The sequence below is a fragment of the Cherax quadricarinatus genome, chromosome 68, assembly GCF_038502225.1.
Source record: "Cherax quadricarinatus isolate ZL_2023a chromosome 68, ASM3850222v1, whole genome shotgun sequence".
NCBI lineage: Eukaryota > Metazoa > Arthropoda > Malacostraca > Decapoda > Parastacidae > Cherax > Cherax quadricarinatus.
The window spans coordinates 6413538-6428993 of record NC_091359.1 but is presented as its reverse complement, the minus strand read 5'-3'; the positions used below and the strand labels follow the sequence as shown (position 1 = coordinate 6428993).

Here is a 15456-nt window from a genome sequence, read left to right as displayed (position 1 = left end):
TAGCAATAATATCTATGTTTCCTGCACTTGCAATTAATCTTAGCTCATCTATCTTATTTCTAACACTCCTGCTATTAGTATAGTAAACCTTAAGGGAGCTAGTCCCTTGCTGCCCTCTGCTGTCCCCCTTTGTTTGCTGGCCTGTTCTATTGTCTTTATTTATAACTTCATGCTGAATGCCTTTTATACATTTACTGTTTCCAACCCTAGTGTTGCAACCTGCTTGTTTCCCACACACACCCATACCTCTATCTTCCATCAGTTTAAAATCATAGGCATTTCACCAATGGCCTTCTCAATCGAGTCTGCAAGTGCTACCACCCCTGCCCCAGAGAGATGTACCCCATCCCTTGCATACATATCATGTTTGCCATAAAAGTTGTTCCAGTTGTCAATGAATGGGATTGCAAGTTCCTTGCAGTATCTGTCTAGCCAGCAATTTACACCAATTGCCCTAGACAACCATTCATTTCCTACTCCCCTTCTAGGCAAGATGCTACATATGATTGGGATCCCTCCCTTAGACTTAATGAAATCTATAGCTGACCTGTACTTATCTAGCAGCTCTTCTCTCCTACCCTTCCCAATATCATTTCCACCAGCACTGAGACAGATAATGGGCTTGTTCCCATTACCTGACATGATATTATCCAGCCTGTTGACAATGTCCCCAACACCAGCTCCAGGGAAGCACACTCTATCTCTCATCTTCTTATTCCTATTACAAAAAGCACGGTCAATATATCTTACCTGAGAGTCACCAACCACAAGAATGCGCTTACCTTCATTAGCAGGGGCAGTAGTACCCTTACCTTCACTGGCCACTGAAGTACATTCATCCTGGAGAACAGAGAAGCGATTTCCTACCTTCAGATCTTCACTCTTAACTTTCCTTACTCTGATGCGCCTCCCATTACTGTGAACAACTCGCCACTTGTAGCAGGTGCTGGGCTGCACCTCACTGCTGGTAGCCGTTGCTACCTCCCCAACTACAGCCTCCTCACAGCGAGAGACAGACTGCACCTCACTGCTAGAAGTCTCATTCCCCACAACTCCAGCCACCTCACACTCTCTCCCAGACCCATTGAGGTGGACCTTCAGCCTCCTAATCTCCTCCTGGAGAAGCAAGACCTCCTCCTTCAACTCTCCAACCTCAGTTTTTAAAACACTGCAGAAGCAAGCCATGCTTTGTAACCGTCCACGCTAATCCCCAAAGCAGCTCAGGGTCTGTGACCTCACGTGACGACTGACCACTGACCTCTGTGTTCTCTTGTTCCTATGTGCTGCTCCCTGTTCTCTTGTTCCTATGTGCTGCTCTCTGTTCTCTTGTTCCTATGTACTGCTCTCTTTTGTTCCTATGTGCTGCTCTCTGTTCTCTTGTTCCTATGTACTGCTCTCTGTTCTCTTGTTCCTATACTGCTCTCTGTTCTCTTGTTCCTATGTACTGCTCTCTGTTCTCTTGTTCATATGTACTGCTCTCTTGTTCCTATGTACTGCTCTCTGTTCTCTTGTTCCTATGTACTGCTCTCTGTTCTCTTGTTCCTATGTACTGCTCTCTGTTCTCTTGTTCCTATGTACTGCTCTCTGTTCTCTTGTTCCTATGTACTGCTCTCTGTTCTCTTGTTCCTATGTACTGCTCTCTGTTCTCTTGTTCTTATGTTCTGCTCTCTGTTCTCTTGTTCTTATGTACTGCTCTCTGTTCTGTTGCTATGTTCTTCTCTCTGTTCTCTTGTTCTTATGTACTGCTCTCTGTTCTGTTGCTATGCACTGCTCTCTGTTCTCTTGTTCTTATGCGCTTCCAGTATCACTACTACTACTAGCCAAAATCGCAAGTTTTACCTATTCTGCACGACATAGACAAACCCACAGAGTTTTTATTAATGAGGATGAATACGTGTTCTGACACGAAATTTGTTCTAACCCAGCGACCTTAACTGACAGATTTATACAGAGCAGGTGGACCTTAAGACTCTGGCAACTCCTCCCGCTAGAGCATGATATATATCGAGTCCTATACTTACAAAGTGCTCGTCTAGCTGGTAATTCAATCACTGTTATCTTCGTACTTACATTAGCCATTAGTTTATTCCAATTTGCTGGATTTTATCTTAAAAAAAATTGCATACATTCGTGTTGCATCTTCTGCCTTGAAGTTTCATTCCATTATTTCAAGTTATGGACTCGTTCACCACTTCAACGTGTTTATTTTTTATTGCATCAAAGCCATTCAGTATCTTAATAATAACGATAATAAAAAATAATAAAAACAGTAATGAAAAGTTAAATGAGATCTTTTCGTAGTCTCTGTTTCCCGAGAGAGAGAAAAAAGTTGAGCCTTGAGTATTTCCGTGTTTGTGAAAGTACGAATTTGATAGTTCTCCTGTACCTCTCTTGTATACCTTCGCCCTTCAATTTGAAGACCGAAACTAAGCGCCGTATTGAATATCTAGTCTAAAAACTACAGAGAGAGAGAGAGAGAGAGAGAGAGAGAGAGAGAGAGAGAGAGAGAGAGAGAGAGAGAGAGAGAGAGAGAGAGAGAGACAGACAGACAGACAGACAGACAGACACAGACAGACAAACAGAGAGACAGAATTATCCCACGATCATCACACACTCACCAACCTTCACACATTCCATTAAAAATATTCAATTTCCTTACTCTCTCATTACATTTCCCAACACATTTCACTTCAGAACTCATACTTCATTTCCGACCCGGAATATTTCATTTCGTAAGTAGCACTTTCCCTTCTCATAATATACTGTCATACAGAAATATCTGTTCGCTGTTTACATGTGTCTGCTAATATTCACCCCCGACTCTTAGGCTATAATTTCCTACTTAACTTTGTGTATACTTAATTAATGATTCAGTTGCAAAGAAGTTTTGTCGTGTGGCCGAACATTCACACAATATTTACACACTTATAATACAGAATTATATTTTAATTCTGGCTAATAAAGTGGGCGGCTTTTATTGTAGTCGAGGGGAAAACTTGCTCAAGGAAGGGATGTACAGGGAAGAAATAGCAGACAACAGAATCCACATCGAGGGCGTCTGTTGAGTATCTACTGCTAGCTTGATTACGGACTGTGAGCGCTTTTGCAAAGCAAAGGCGCTTACAGTGATCGTATTTGCACGGACCTTTTCCTTGAGCTATCATTCAACTCCCACACGTGGTTGTTTTGCATCTTGTATAGTTTGTTCGCGATTTTTGCATTATATACATTTATATATATATATATATATATATATATATATATATATATATAAATATATATATATATATATATTTATATATATTTTATTTATATATATATATTTATATATATATATTTATATATATATATATAATTTATATATATATTTATATATATTTATATATATATATATACATATATTTATATATATATATTTATATATATTTATATATATATTTATATATATATTTATATATATATTTATATATATATTTATATATGACACACACACACACACACACACACACACACACACACACACACACACACACACACACACACACACACACACACACACACACACACACACACACACACCAAGCCTAGTATTTAATCGACATGTGCCAAGAACAGAATGGTTACTAACACACACTTCTCTGTATCGCAACAGTGTCACCGCAGTAAGAGACTCGTTGCCATGGGCTCCATGCTTTCCATTAACGAGTTAGTCACCCAACACTTACACCAACTTCAACAGGCATTTTTCTACGGAGCGAAGTCTCCCCGAAACTATTGAGACAAAGTTGTAACGTTGGTCAAAATACGTGAATTTAAATTTCTTCCGGGTGCTCCTGAAGTTGGCAGTAGTACCACCACCTTCAGAGCCGGTGAGCTTCTTCAGAAGCCAGTGTGAGAATGATGAATGAAGCTTGTGGTATATCCTCTTGAGTAGTCCCGCACTGGTTGCCATCCAGGATAGAAAACGAAGTTGTGATACCTTGACGGGAACAGTTCACAACCCACAAGTTAAAGACGTATATTTATACGCAAAGTTCATGAATCTGTATATTGTCAAATGCTCTAATTTTTAAGGCTGACCTTGACTTTCTCTACACTTGATCTTGTCTGTTTCCTGACCTCTGCGCCGAAATGTTGTGTGCTGGGACGAAACTTTTTTTTTAAAACTGCCGTAGCAGATGAACCTATGATGGAATACTTTACGATATCCTCACTGCCCATCTGCAGTCCCCCAGCTGACGTAGGCTGACAGATTGTAACTCTTTGTATGAACTTCATGCTGTGTGATGTAATATAACTAGAAAACAGGTTTTGTTCTCACTGTTTAGCTTCATATAGAATAGGGTAGCAGCACAATGCTGATGTATCCAACTTTGCTAAATAAAAAAAATAGGTAAGGCTCGTCTTGTGTCTGGCAATGGCCATGTCCAGAGTTCTTTCTGTCTTGTCTGTCTTTTTCCGATCTATGGCTGGTGATTAACTGGTTTATTAATCCCGGAAGGTTAATACCTAAGGATAACTAATAGGGTCAAACTGTGTTATTTCCATTAATGTCCTTAGGCTCTCTTCCTCACTGCGAACAATGGGCAGCACCTATTAGACTTAACCAATACATCCCTCCTCGTCCTGAATTAGGCCCAGGCTCTCCGGTTCTAAGATGAACGTGGGTGCGCCAACGTGCACGACTTCATGCACGAAACTTCCAACAATAAAAATATAAAAACCTTGCTGAGAGTATAAAAGTGGGCAGGCTCGCTTCCAACTTTGCCAACAATGTTAGAGATGTGGGAGTAGTGAAGCCGGGCCTGCAAGCCTGTTTACCTTCTCTCACTGACTCCTCAACACCAAACTAACTTTCTTGTTTGTCTGGTCGGGAGGGAAACAGGTTCTTGATTGGTTTATAATCTCGTTGCAAAAGCCTGTTCTTCAGATCATTACAGCTGCGCTGACGCTAGTTTCTCGGACACTGGCCTGGTTGACGGCGCTTGTGACCCAGTGTTGAATGTAAGTGGGAGGAGTGAAGCTCTAGAGCTATTTTACTTGCAAACCTTTGGCGTCTCTCCAGCTTCTTTATGTGCATGATTATGTGAAGGCTTCAGGCTGGTGCTGCAAACTCGCAGCAACATTACCTAGTTTCTCTCAAGCAGCAGCTGCACCACTAAGTCTCCCATTCGCAGCAGGAGTAGCTTCTGTGTTAAACCAGAGCCCTTAGGCTGTGGTCCCTTGTCCCACCTGGATTATTCACTTTCCAGGCACTTGGCTGGAACGTTTTGCCTTTACCCGGGAATCTTGAGGCTTAATGAAGGCTCCTCCAGTTGTCTGTTCTCTCACTCAAAGAGCGAAATGTGGAAGAGATAAACCTGGAATGTGTTGAACGGTCCCGAGCGGGAGGAGAACTACGGTAACATTCCAGGATCTAAGGGACTGATAATCGTCAGAGACTCTGCGAAGCATTGAGAGAGGCGAGCTTCATATGGATGCTGAAGATTACTATTGTAAACTGGATTTCTGCTTCCAGGAACGACTTTGTGCTGATATTGCTTAGGTGTCTTTGATGTGGAATTGAAGTCGATTGATTCCGTACCAAGATAAGTTTCTAAAGCAGATTCTCTACTACCAACACTGAGCGGGAGAGAGATTTATATATTTTATATAACGATAGTGAATAAAACGGCCATCTTGTGTATTTACAAACTTGTAGATAAATGATTCAGAGAACCGAAGAGTTCATAAATTAGACACATCTGCAACACTTGGGTATCTTTATTGTGGAAACGTTTCGCCACACAGTGACTTCATGGAAACGTTTTGCCACACTGACTTCATGGAAACGTTTCGCCACACAGTGTCTTCATCAGTTCAATACAAAGAAAAATGGTGAAGATCATAAGAAGTTTGAGGTATTCAATCCAGCAACATTGATGGACTGATTACATGAACTCCAGCCTGAGGGACTGATTACCTCAAACTCCTTCTGATCTCCATTACTCGTCTTAGTACTTAACTGATGAAGCCACTGCGTGGCGAAACGTTTCCACAGTAGATACCAAAGTGTTGCACATGTGTTATAATTTATTTACAAGCTATTTTATACACTGGTACGGGAATTTTATTTACACAATCTCGCAATATCTAGATTCCGTATGTGGGTCAAGGTTTCGTAAGCCAGTCTTGGAAATAAAGAGGATTCCAGGTGGAGAATCAGGGACGAAGGAGGCGAAAGTTAGATACCGTCAGTCAATGGAATAGAGATGGACGGAAAACTCCAAGGTAATTGTGGGTCAATACGTTAGTCTGATTCTGTCTTGCACACTGACCTCTTGAACGAACCTTGGTGGGATTCTCACTGGTTTCTCTTGTCTTATAAGTTACTGATTTTTTTTTATGCTGAGTAACGTAACTTGTAGAGCGAACTTATGTGGGAACATTCTTATGGAGTGAAGTCTTTGTTTTAATTCTTATTGATGTGATTTCTTGAGCGAACCTTTGTGGGACATTACCTGTTTAGGTAATAATATATATATATATATATATATATATATATATATATATATATATATATATATATATATATATATATATGTCGTGCCGAATAGGCAGAACTTGTGATCTTGGCTTAAATAGCAACGCTCGTCTTGCCATATAAGACAAGTGAAAATTTGTGTATGCAATAATTTCGCCAAAATCATTCTGAACCTAACGAAAAAATATATTTCACTGTGTTTGTTTAGTTTACCTGGAGTTTACCTGGAGAGAGTTCCGGGGGTCAACGCCCCCGCGGCCCGGTCTGTGACCAGGCCTCCTGGTGGATCAGAGCCTGATCAACCAGGCTGTTGCTGCTGGCTGCACGCAAACCAACGTACGAGCCACAGCCCGGCTGGTCAGGAACCGACTTTAGGTGCTTGTCCAGTGCCAGCTTGAAGACTGCCAGGGGTCTGTTGGTAATCCCCCTTATGTATGCTGGGAGGCAGTTGAACAGTCTCGGGCCCCTGACACTTATTGTATGGTCTCTTAACGTGCTAGTGACACCCCTGCTTTTCATTGGGGGATGTTGCATCGTCTGCCAAGTCTTTTGCTTTCGTAGTGAGTGATTTTCGTGTGCAAGTTCGGTACTAGTCCCTCTAGGATTTTCCAGGTGTATATAATCATGTATCTCTCCCGCCTGCGTTCCAGGGAATACAGGTTTAGGAACCTCAAGCGCTCCCAGTAATTGAGGTGTTTTATCTCCGTTATGCGCGCCGTGAAAGTTCTCTGTACATTTTCTAGGTCGGCAATTTCACCTGCCTTGAAAGGTGCTGTTAGTGTGCAGCAATATTCCAGCCTAGATAGAACAAGTGACCTGAAGAGTGTCATCATGGGCTTGGCCTCCCTAGTTTTGAAGGTTCTCATTATCCATAGTATTAAATTATTGTAAACAAATCTAAAATATATTTAGTTGGGTTAGGCTAAAATAAATTATTCTTGTTATAATAAGGTTAGGTAAGTTTTCTAAGATTCTTTTGGTGCAAAATTAAAAATTTTTACATCAACATTAATGAAAAAAATATATCTTTAAACGTATAAGAGAAAATTTCAGAAAGGACTTAATTTTAAATGAGTTCTTGCTAATTGACCAGTTTTACATTATATATAATTTTAATTTGTATTGCATTTACATTACTGCCTACACTTTCCTGTGTCATCATCTGTGCTTGTTGCCTGGTTTTAGCAAGCATTGCCTGCACATTTCACGCATCTCTCTCTCCACCTGTGTGTAATTTATGCAACCTTACTTAAACAAGCCTTGCCCTGTCATACTGTGATTGATCTCTTGGTATACTAGCGCCAGGACAACCATATTTAGGTCATGTAAAAAAATTAACATGGCACCTTTACATACAAGCCCTATTTTCTTCAACGTTATTCAGTGTTGTAAATCCTCCGCCTGGGTATTCCGTGTACTGTGACACAGAGAGACGCATCACTGCCTTTCCCACGCAGCTGTGTCGCTCCGCTCCATTCACCAGCGTACCTAAGTTTATACACGTACAGGTACACATACAGTTACGTAAATCATACATAGCAACATGTGTGTAGATTAGCTAGGATAACCCCAAAAAAAAAAATCAGTCAAAGTGACTTAAATCCACTGGGATCCATGTAACCGAACCTAGTTCCATTTTCTATTCCCTTATACAACAGAACGAACGTAATAATTCTTCGCTTCCAGTATTCCTTTGGAGTTGAAACATCGCCGGTGGCCTCGATCCCTGACCTCGTTTCACGCTGGTGGCTTTTTCGCCCCACTGGCAGTAATTGAAAAAATATTAATCAGGCCTCATTCTGTACAATAATCATTTTTTCTCCCGCCGTTGCTTCGTATTCTACCGCTTTTAGTTATCTTAATTAGATTATGCATTGTTGAAAGTAAAGTAGACATTAAATACAAATGTTTTTAACTCAAAATAACAAAGTGTAAACAGATTTAAACTAAATCTATTTACATTATTTGTGATTAAGAGTGAACACTATACAGGTCAGAGGCTATGTAATTACCGTGGGGTGAAAAGGCGTAGCTCTTGGTACCGCCCACGTGGGTACAAAGCAAGCTTGCTTGTGGGAAAGTGTGTGTGTAGAGCTCTCACTGCAGCAACATTTCACTGCAGAGCTCTTATTGCAGCAACGATTCAATATAGAGCTCTTACTGCAGCAACATTTCAATATAGAGCTCTTACTGCAGCAACATTTCAATATAGAGCTCTTACTGCAGCAACATTTCAATATAGAGCTCTTACTGCAGCAACATTTCAATACACAGCTCTTATTGGAGCAAAGTTTCTATGCACACCAGCTATATCAGCAACGTTTCGCCCCTCCCCCTCCAATTAGAGCTGCATAAAGTCAGTGCCACCAGCTAGTGTAAAACGTTGTGACAGTCACTGGCTGTGCTTCTCTTATTCTATTCTCTTTTAGCTTTTATTCTGTTGTATTTACGGTGTCCCGTGGCCTGGTGGAAAGAGCTCTCGCTTCACACGGTGAGGATCCGGGTTCGATTCCCGGCGAGGGGTAGAAACACTGGGCGTGTTTCCTTACACCGGTTGTGTGTTCACCCATTAGTAAAATGGGTACGTGAGTGTTAGCGGACTGGCGTGGGTCGCATCCTGGGACAAAACTGACCTAATTTGCCCGAAATGCTCTGCATAACAAGGGACTTTCTATATAGTAGTATGTCATTGATGTCAGCTATGGTCTGTATACCTTGTACATGTAGAAATAAAGTTATTATTTATTTCCTCGTCTTTATTGTGTTTTGTTGGGTAACTATTCTTTTGTTTATTTAAATGATCAGTAGTCGTCCTAAACCCGTTTTCTATATCTTGGCTATTATAGTGTTTGTTCCTGTTTTCTTTATCTTCGTTATTATATTCATTATTCCCATTTTCTTTACTCGACTGTAATGTTTGGTTTTAAATAATAAAATTGTGATTTAAGATATAATTTTAATCTCGTTCTTCTTGCAGGTGTTAATAGTTGTCTTGAAGGTGTTGAGAATTTTGTCCTCACAGGTGTTGCTTTTTGCAGGTGTTAATTAACAGGTTTTTAGTTTAGATGTCATGTAAATAGTTTTCTCGAGTGTTAGTTTTTCTTGGCAGGTGTTAGTGCTTCTCTCTTGCAGGTGTTAATGGTTCTCTCTCAGATATTAATGGTTCTTTGTTACAGGTGTTAATGACTCTCTCTCTCTCTCTCTCTCTCTCTCTCTCTCTCTCTCTCTTTCTTTCAGGTGTTAATGGTTCTCTTTTTGCATGTGCTAATGTTTCTTTCTTGCAGGTATTAAGTAATATGTTCACCAACAGGTATTTTCTAACTACTGACTTTTGACTTCCGTTTTTTAAACAGAATACCGTTTTCTGTTCACATCTGTTGTCTGTATGCTCTTTTAATTTTTAGTGCTCACACCACGCGTTTCCCTATTTACACTTTTTCCCAACTCACACCTAGCGTGTTGTCCCCCACTCACACCTCACGCATTTTCCTCCCACTCACACCTAGCGTGTCCTCCCGCCACTCACACCTCACGAATTTTCCCCACTCACACCTCACGCATTTTCCCCCACTCACACCTATCGTGTCTCCCCCCACTACATTTTACACGCCTCACGTTTTACCCTAACACCTCACATTCCTCCACTCAAACCTCATTTTTTCCCCAATCACACCTGTCTGGTGACGTGTGTTAACGAGTGCGTGTTGTTGTTGTTCCTGCAGGCCACTGGGAAGGCATGGGTGTGTGGTGTGGTGGGTCTGCTGCTCCATTTCCTTCATCTGGTGTCGTGCTGCTGGTTACTAGCACTAACAGGCAGACTACTGGGATCCCTCCTCCACCGCCGGCCCTTACACACTGCTCTATACTGCACCGCCTCCTGGGGAGCTTCCCTCGCACTTGTAGTGGTCAGTACCTCGTCTTTCATTTCTGCAAGTGTATATATTTCTTGTTATTAATAATTTAAACTATCGTGGCATTGACTTAAGCCGGTGGGAGAATTGGACCTGCCTCGCATAGGCCAATAGGCCTGCTGCAGTGTTCTTTCTTTATGGTTTTATGACAGCAGATTATCGTATGTAAATGTGGAGAGCTGCAATCCTGTAGGGGTCATACAACAAGAGCGTAGAGGCGTAATGCAAGAAATACGAAGTAATGAGAAATTCTGATAATGGTGCTAAATAAATGTATGGAGAGAGGAATGGATAATTACAAAAAAGTGGAAAAAATGGTTAAGACATGTGCAACAGTTGGGTGTCTATTATTGAAACGTTTCGCCTAGACAGTAGGCTTCTTCAGTCAAATATAGAGGGAACAGTAGTAATGAAATAAGATGATATAATCAGTCCATCAACCTTGGAGAAAAAGTATTTGAGGTGGTCAGTCCCTCAGCCTGAAGGAGAGCTCAGCCCCATGAAGCTGAACTCTTCTCCAGGCTGAGGGACTGACCACCTCATATCCCCAAGGTTGAGAGACTGATTACGCCAGCTGTTGCACATGCGTCTTAAATCATCAATATTATGCTTGTCAGAACCCATTTTTAAAATATGTTACCATACCCTAAAGAACATCGACCTTTAATATCACCGGACGATAACATTACCATCCTGTATACAGATCAGCATATATATATGGAAATGTCCCCCCCCCTTCCTGAATAATTTAAGTCCTAATAGCTAATAGCATAGAGAGGGATGTCATTTTGGTGACAGCAACTTCCATTCACATCCAATACCGTCCTGGTACAGAAGTACTTCTTCCGTTCACATCTAATACCGTCCTGGTACAGAGGTACTTCCGTTCACATCTAATACCGTCCTGGTACAGAAGTACTTCTTCCGTTCACATCTAATACCGTCCTGGTACAGAGGTACTTCTTCCGTTCACATCTAATACCGTCCTGGTACATAAGTAGTACTTCCATTCACATCTAATACCGTCCTGGTACAGAAGTACTTCAGTTATCGGATTCGACACAGTGCAGGGGCCTTGTCCATGGTCATATAATCCTCTTTGCTGGGGATGATTATAGTGGGTGAGGGGATGGTTGCTAACGTGCTTTACAGTGTTCACCGGGTCCCTGGTGGTGTTCTTAGTGTGCTCAGGGCAACAAGCTGGAAAAGCTATGCAAGATAAAACATTTGCCTCTTGAAGGTTCATATAAATTGTCTTCACCTGTCTTTGTAAGATTCATATACACTATTTCCATTACCTTCTTTAAGGTCTATACACAGTCTCACTAGTTTCTTGAAAGTCCTTATACAAAGTCCTCCAGGTAGTTTAGGTTGTGTTCTATCCAAAAAGAATAACCTGTTATAACAATAACCTGTTATAACAATAACCTGTTATAACAATAACCTGTTATAACAAACCCCAACGAGAAAAAATGAATACAAGATTAAGGCGATAAAAAGTGATACGCAGCTGTCAGATTTTCACTGTTCAAGGTCCTTCATCAGTCTCCTATTTGACTGTCTTTACAACTGAAATGGTGAACGTGATTTAAGAGGACTACCTGCCTCAATGATGTGTGTTTACAGAGGTAGAGATAATTCCTGGTGCTCCCTCTTTGCCTATAATCGAAGGGCAATATTAAGTATCCCGTGACGGGGACAACTTAGTTGTCCAATTTGCTTGTCTTCCTCTGATATTTTTGTTTATAACTTAATAAGTGGAGAAGAATCCTTCCTCCATAAGCCAGGCGTGTCATAAGAGGTAACAAATCTCAGGAGCAAGGTGCTAGTAATACCTCCTCTCTTTAAATTACTAAATGTCCAAAGAACAGCATTTGTTCGAAATGCTCTTGATGTTAGTGACTCTCTGTGTAAGCTACAGTTTGTATACTACACAAAGAAATAAAAAATTTGATTTTGATTTTTCATTTTGATCCATGGAGACCTGGTCTGAGGCCGGGTCGTGGGGAAGACAGTTCCACAAAACCGCTAACGGATGTACTCTCATAGCGATGTTGACCTGTTGCGTCCACTCAGAATACCTCGTGTGTGTTCCTTCTCCTTTAGTTGTAGCTATCCTTTGTATTCTGCTGCTGCGAGGTATTTTCAACTCTTCTGCTTTTTTTAGTGTGTTATTGGTGTTTGTTTTTTAAGGGTCACTTGATAGCTCGCGCTAGTTTGTATGTGTATCTTTTTTTTTTTTGTATTGACGACTTGCAGGAAATATCTCTATTTACGTTATTTAGGTTAGATTAGACTGTCCTCTATTAATACAAATTTAACCAATTATAACAAAGATAAGGCCAATAAACGATATATAACATAATGAAAACTCTCGACGCGCGAACACAAAACGGGGACACACCAAGTACAGAAGACAAAGTCAGATAATCACTGTCTAAGACTCGTTAAACGCCCCATTTGATTGTCATAACAGCAGTGATATACTGTCTCGTTAAGTGGACGGGAGAGTGAACATTACAGCTTCCTTCTCTCTCCCTGACCCCTTCCACTGTGTACCACTGAACTGTACTCACAGGTTGAACGATTTAGCAGAATTATTTGATGTGTGTGAGTTCTGATGGATTTTTTTTTATAGTTGCCAGTGGTGGTCTGCTGCGTAGTTGCTACCACACGTAGAATTTTTACGATACTTATGCTTGTACGTGTAATTCCACGACAGCTTGTCATAACATTAATTTCTGTTTACACTCTGCCTCAAGGTTTTGCAGTCAGTTATAATTTCTATTGTTGATGGTATATTTAGGTGTACAGCATGCTAGGTACGAGGTGCAATCCATGCTAGGGTACCTGGCAGACTAGTGGACCAGCCATGTTAGGGCACGTGCCATGCTAGTGGACCAGCCAAGCTAGTGGACCAGCCATGTTAGGGCATGTGCCATGCTAGTGGACCAGCCAAGCTAGTGGACCAGCCAAGCTAGTGGACCAGCCATGTTAGGGCATGTGCCATGCTAGTGGACCAGCCATGTAAGGGCATGCGCCATGCTCGTGGACCAGCCAAGCTAGTGGACCAGCCATGTTAGGGCATGTGCCATGCTAGTGGACCAGCCATGTTAGGGCATGTGCCATGCTAGTGGACCAGCCATGTTAGGGCATGTGCCATGCTAGTGGACCAGCCATGTTAGGGCATGTGCCATGCTAGTGGACCAGCCATGTTAGGGCATGTGCCATGCTAGTGGACCAGCCATGTTAGGGCATGTGCCATGCTAGTGGACCAGCCATGTTAGGGCATGTGCCATGCTAGTGGACCAGCCATGTTAGGGCATGTGTCATGCTAGTGGACCAGCCATGTTAGGGCATGTGCCATGCTAGTGGACCAGCCATGTTAGGGCATGTGCCATGCTAGTGAACCAGCCATGTTAGGGCATGTGCCATGCTAGTGGACCAGCCATGTTAGGGCATGTGCCATGCTAGTGGACCAGCCATGTTAGGGCATGTGCCATGCTAGTGGACCAGCCATGTTAGGGCATGTGCCATGCTAGTGGACCAGCCATGTTAGGGCATGTGCCATGCTAGTGGACCAGCCATGTTAGGGCATGTGCCATGCTAGTGGACCAGCCATGTTAGGGCATGTGCCATGCTAGTGGACCAGCCATGTTAGGGCATGTGCCATGCTAGTGGACCAGCCATGTTAGGGCATGTGCCATGCTAGTGGACCAGCCATGTTAGGGCATGTGCCATGCTAGTGGACCAGCCATGTTAGGGCATGTGCCATGCTATTGGACCAGACTATGGGTTAGACTTTTCCCCCTCACCTGATTTCCCAGTAAATTTTAGTTAATCATGATACAATCATTATTTAGTCTCCATCGTCCGGCAGAATTTCAGTTCAACTTTAAACTGATAGCTCCGATGAATGCAATATTTATTAAAAAAAGTGACCTCATATACAGTGTGTTGGTATTGACCGGCACTAGTTTAGATGCTCAACCACCAAACTACATTAGTTCTCCCTGGCGATCTTAGCAGTTTAGCGAGATTACTTCGAAGATTGAAACAACACCTCTGTGTCAAGATTGGTGGACTGATTGTGTCAAGATTGGCTGAGGGACTGATTACCTCCAACTCTTCTTATTCCCACTTTTTCTGCACTGGACTAAAAAGCCACTGCATTGCGAAACGTTTCCAGAATAATGATACCAAAATAGTGCGAAAGTGTGTCATTTATCAAACTGCACCTCACTGGTGATCCTGCCCGTTGTTCACTGCACCTCACTGGTGATCCTGCCCGTTGTTCACTGCACCTCACTGGTGATCCTGCCCGTTGTTCACTGCACCTCACTGGTGATCCTGCCCGTTGTTCACTGCACCTCACTGGTGATCCTGCCCGTTGTTCACTGCACCTCACTGGTGATCCTGCCCGTTGTTCACTGCACCTCACTGGTGATCCTGCCCGTTGTTCACTGCACCTCACTGGTGATCCTGCCCGTTGTTCACTGCACCTCACTGGTGATCCTGCCCGTTGTTCACTGCACCTCACTGGTGATCCTGTTGTTCACTGCACCTCACTGGTGATCCTGTTGTTCACTGCACCTCACTGGTGATCCTGCCCGTTGTTCACTGCACCTCACTGGTGATACTGTTGTTCACTGCACCTCACTGGTGATCCTGTTGTTCACTGCACCTCACTGGTGATCCTGTTGTTCACTGCACCTCACTGGTGATCCTGTTGTTCACTGCACCTCACTGGTGATCCTGTTGTTCACTGCACCTCACTGGTGATCCTGTTGTTCACTGCACCTCACTGGTGATCCTGTTGTTCACTGCATCCACGATACATTACCAGAAAGTTTAAATACCTACTGTTCCTCCTATTCCTTTATATATTCTTCCCTCCCTTCATCTCCTTTGTATAAAAGTAATGGAAAAAAGAATTATCCTAGGCTGTTCTGAATTAAATTAAGATCTTTGGTGATACAAATAAAATTGTAAAGCTTTTAGAGGCAAGACTTGCTTCATTTA

The 15456-nt window shown here is 42.2% G+C and overlaps 1 protein-coding gene across 1 annotated transcript in view; it reads left to right on the top strand.

Moving 5' to 3' along the window:
* The window catches only part of LOC128697907 (uncharacterized), a 466834-nt gene that overhangs the window by 346930 nt on the left and 104448 nt on the right, over positions 1–15456 (top strand). The window contains exon 3 of the mRNA XM_070099645.1: positions 10246–10428. Within this exon, the coding sequence (XP_069955746.1) occupies positions 10246–10428 (183 nt within the window). The remainder of the gene's footprint in view (positions 1–10245; positions 10429–15456) is intronic.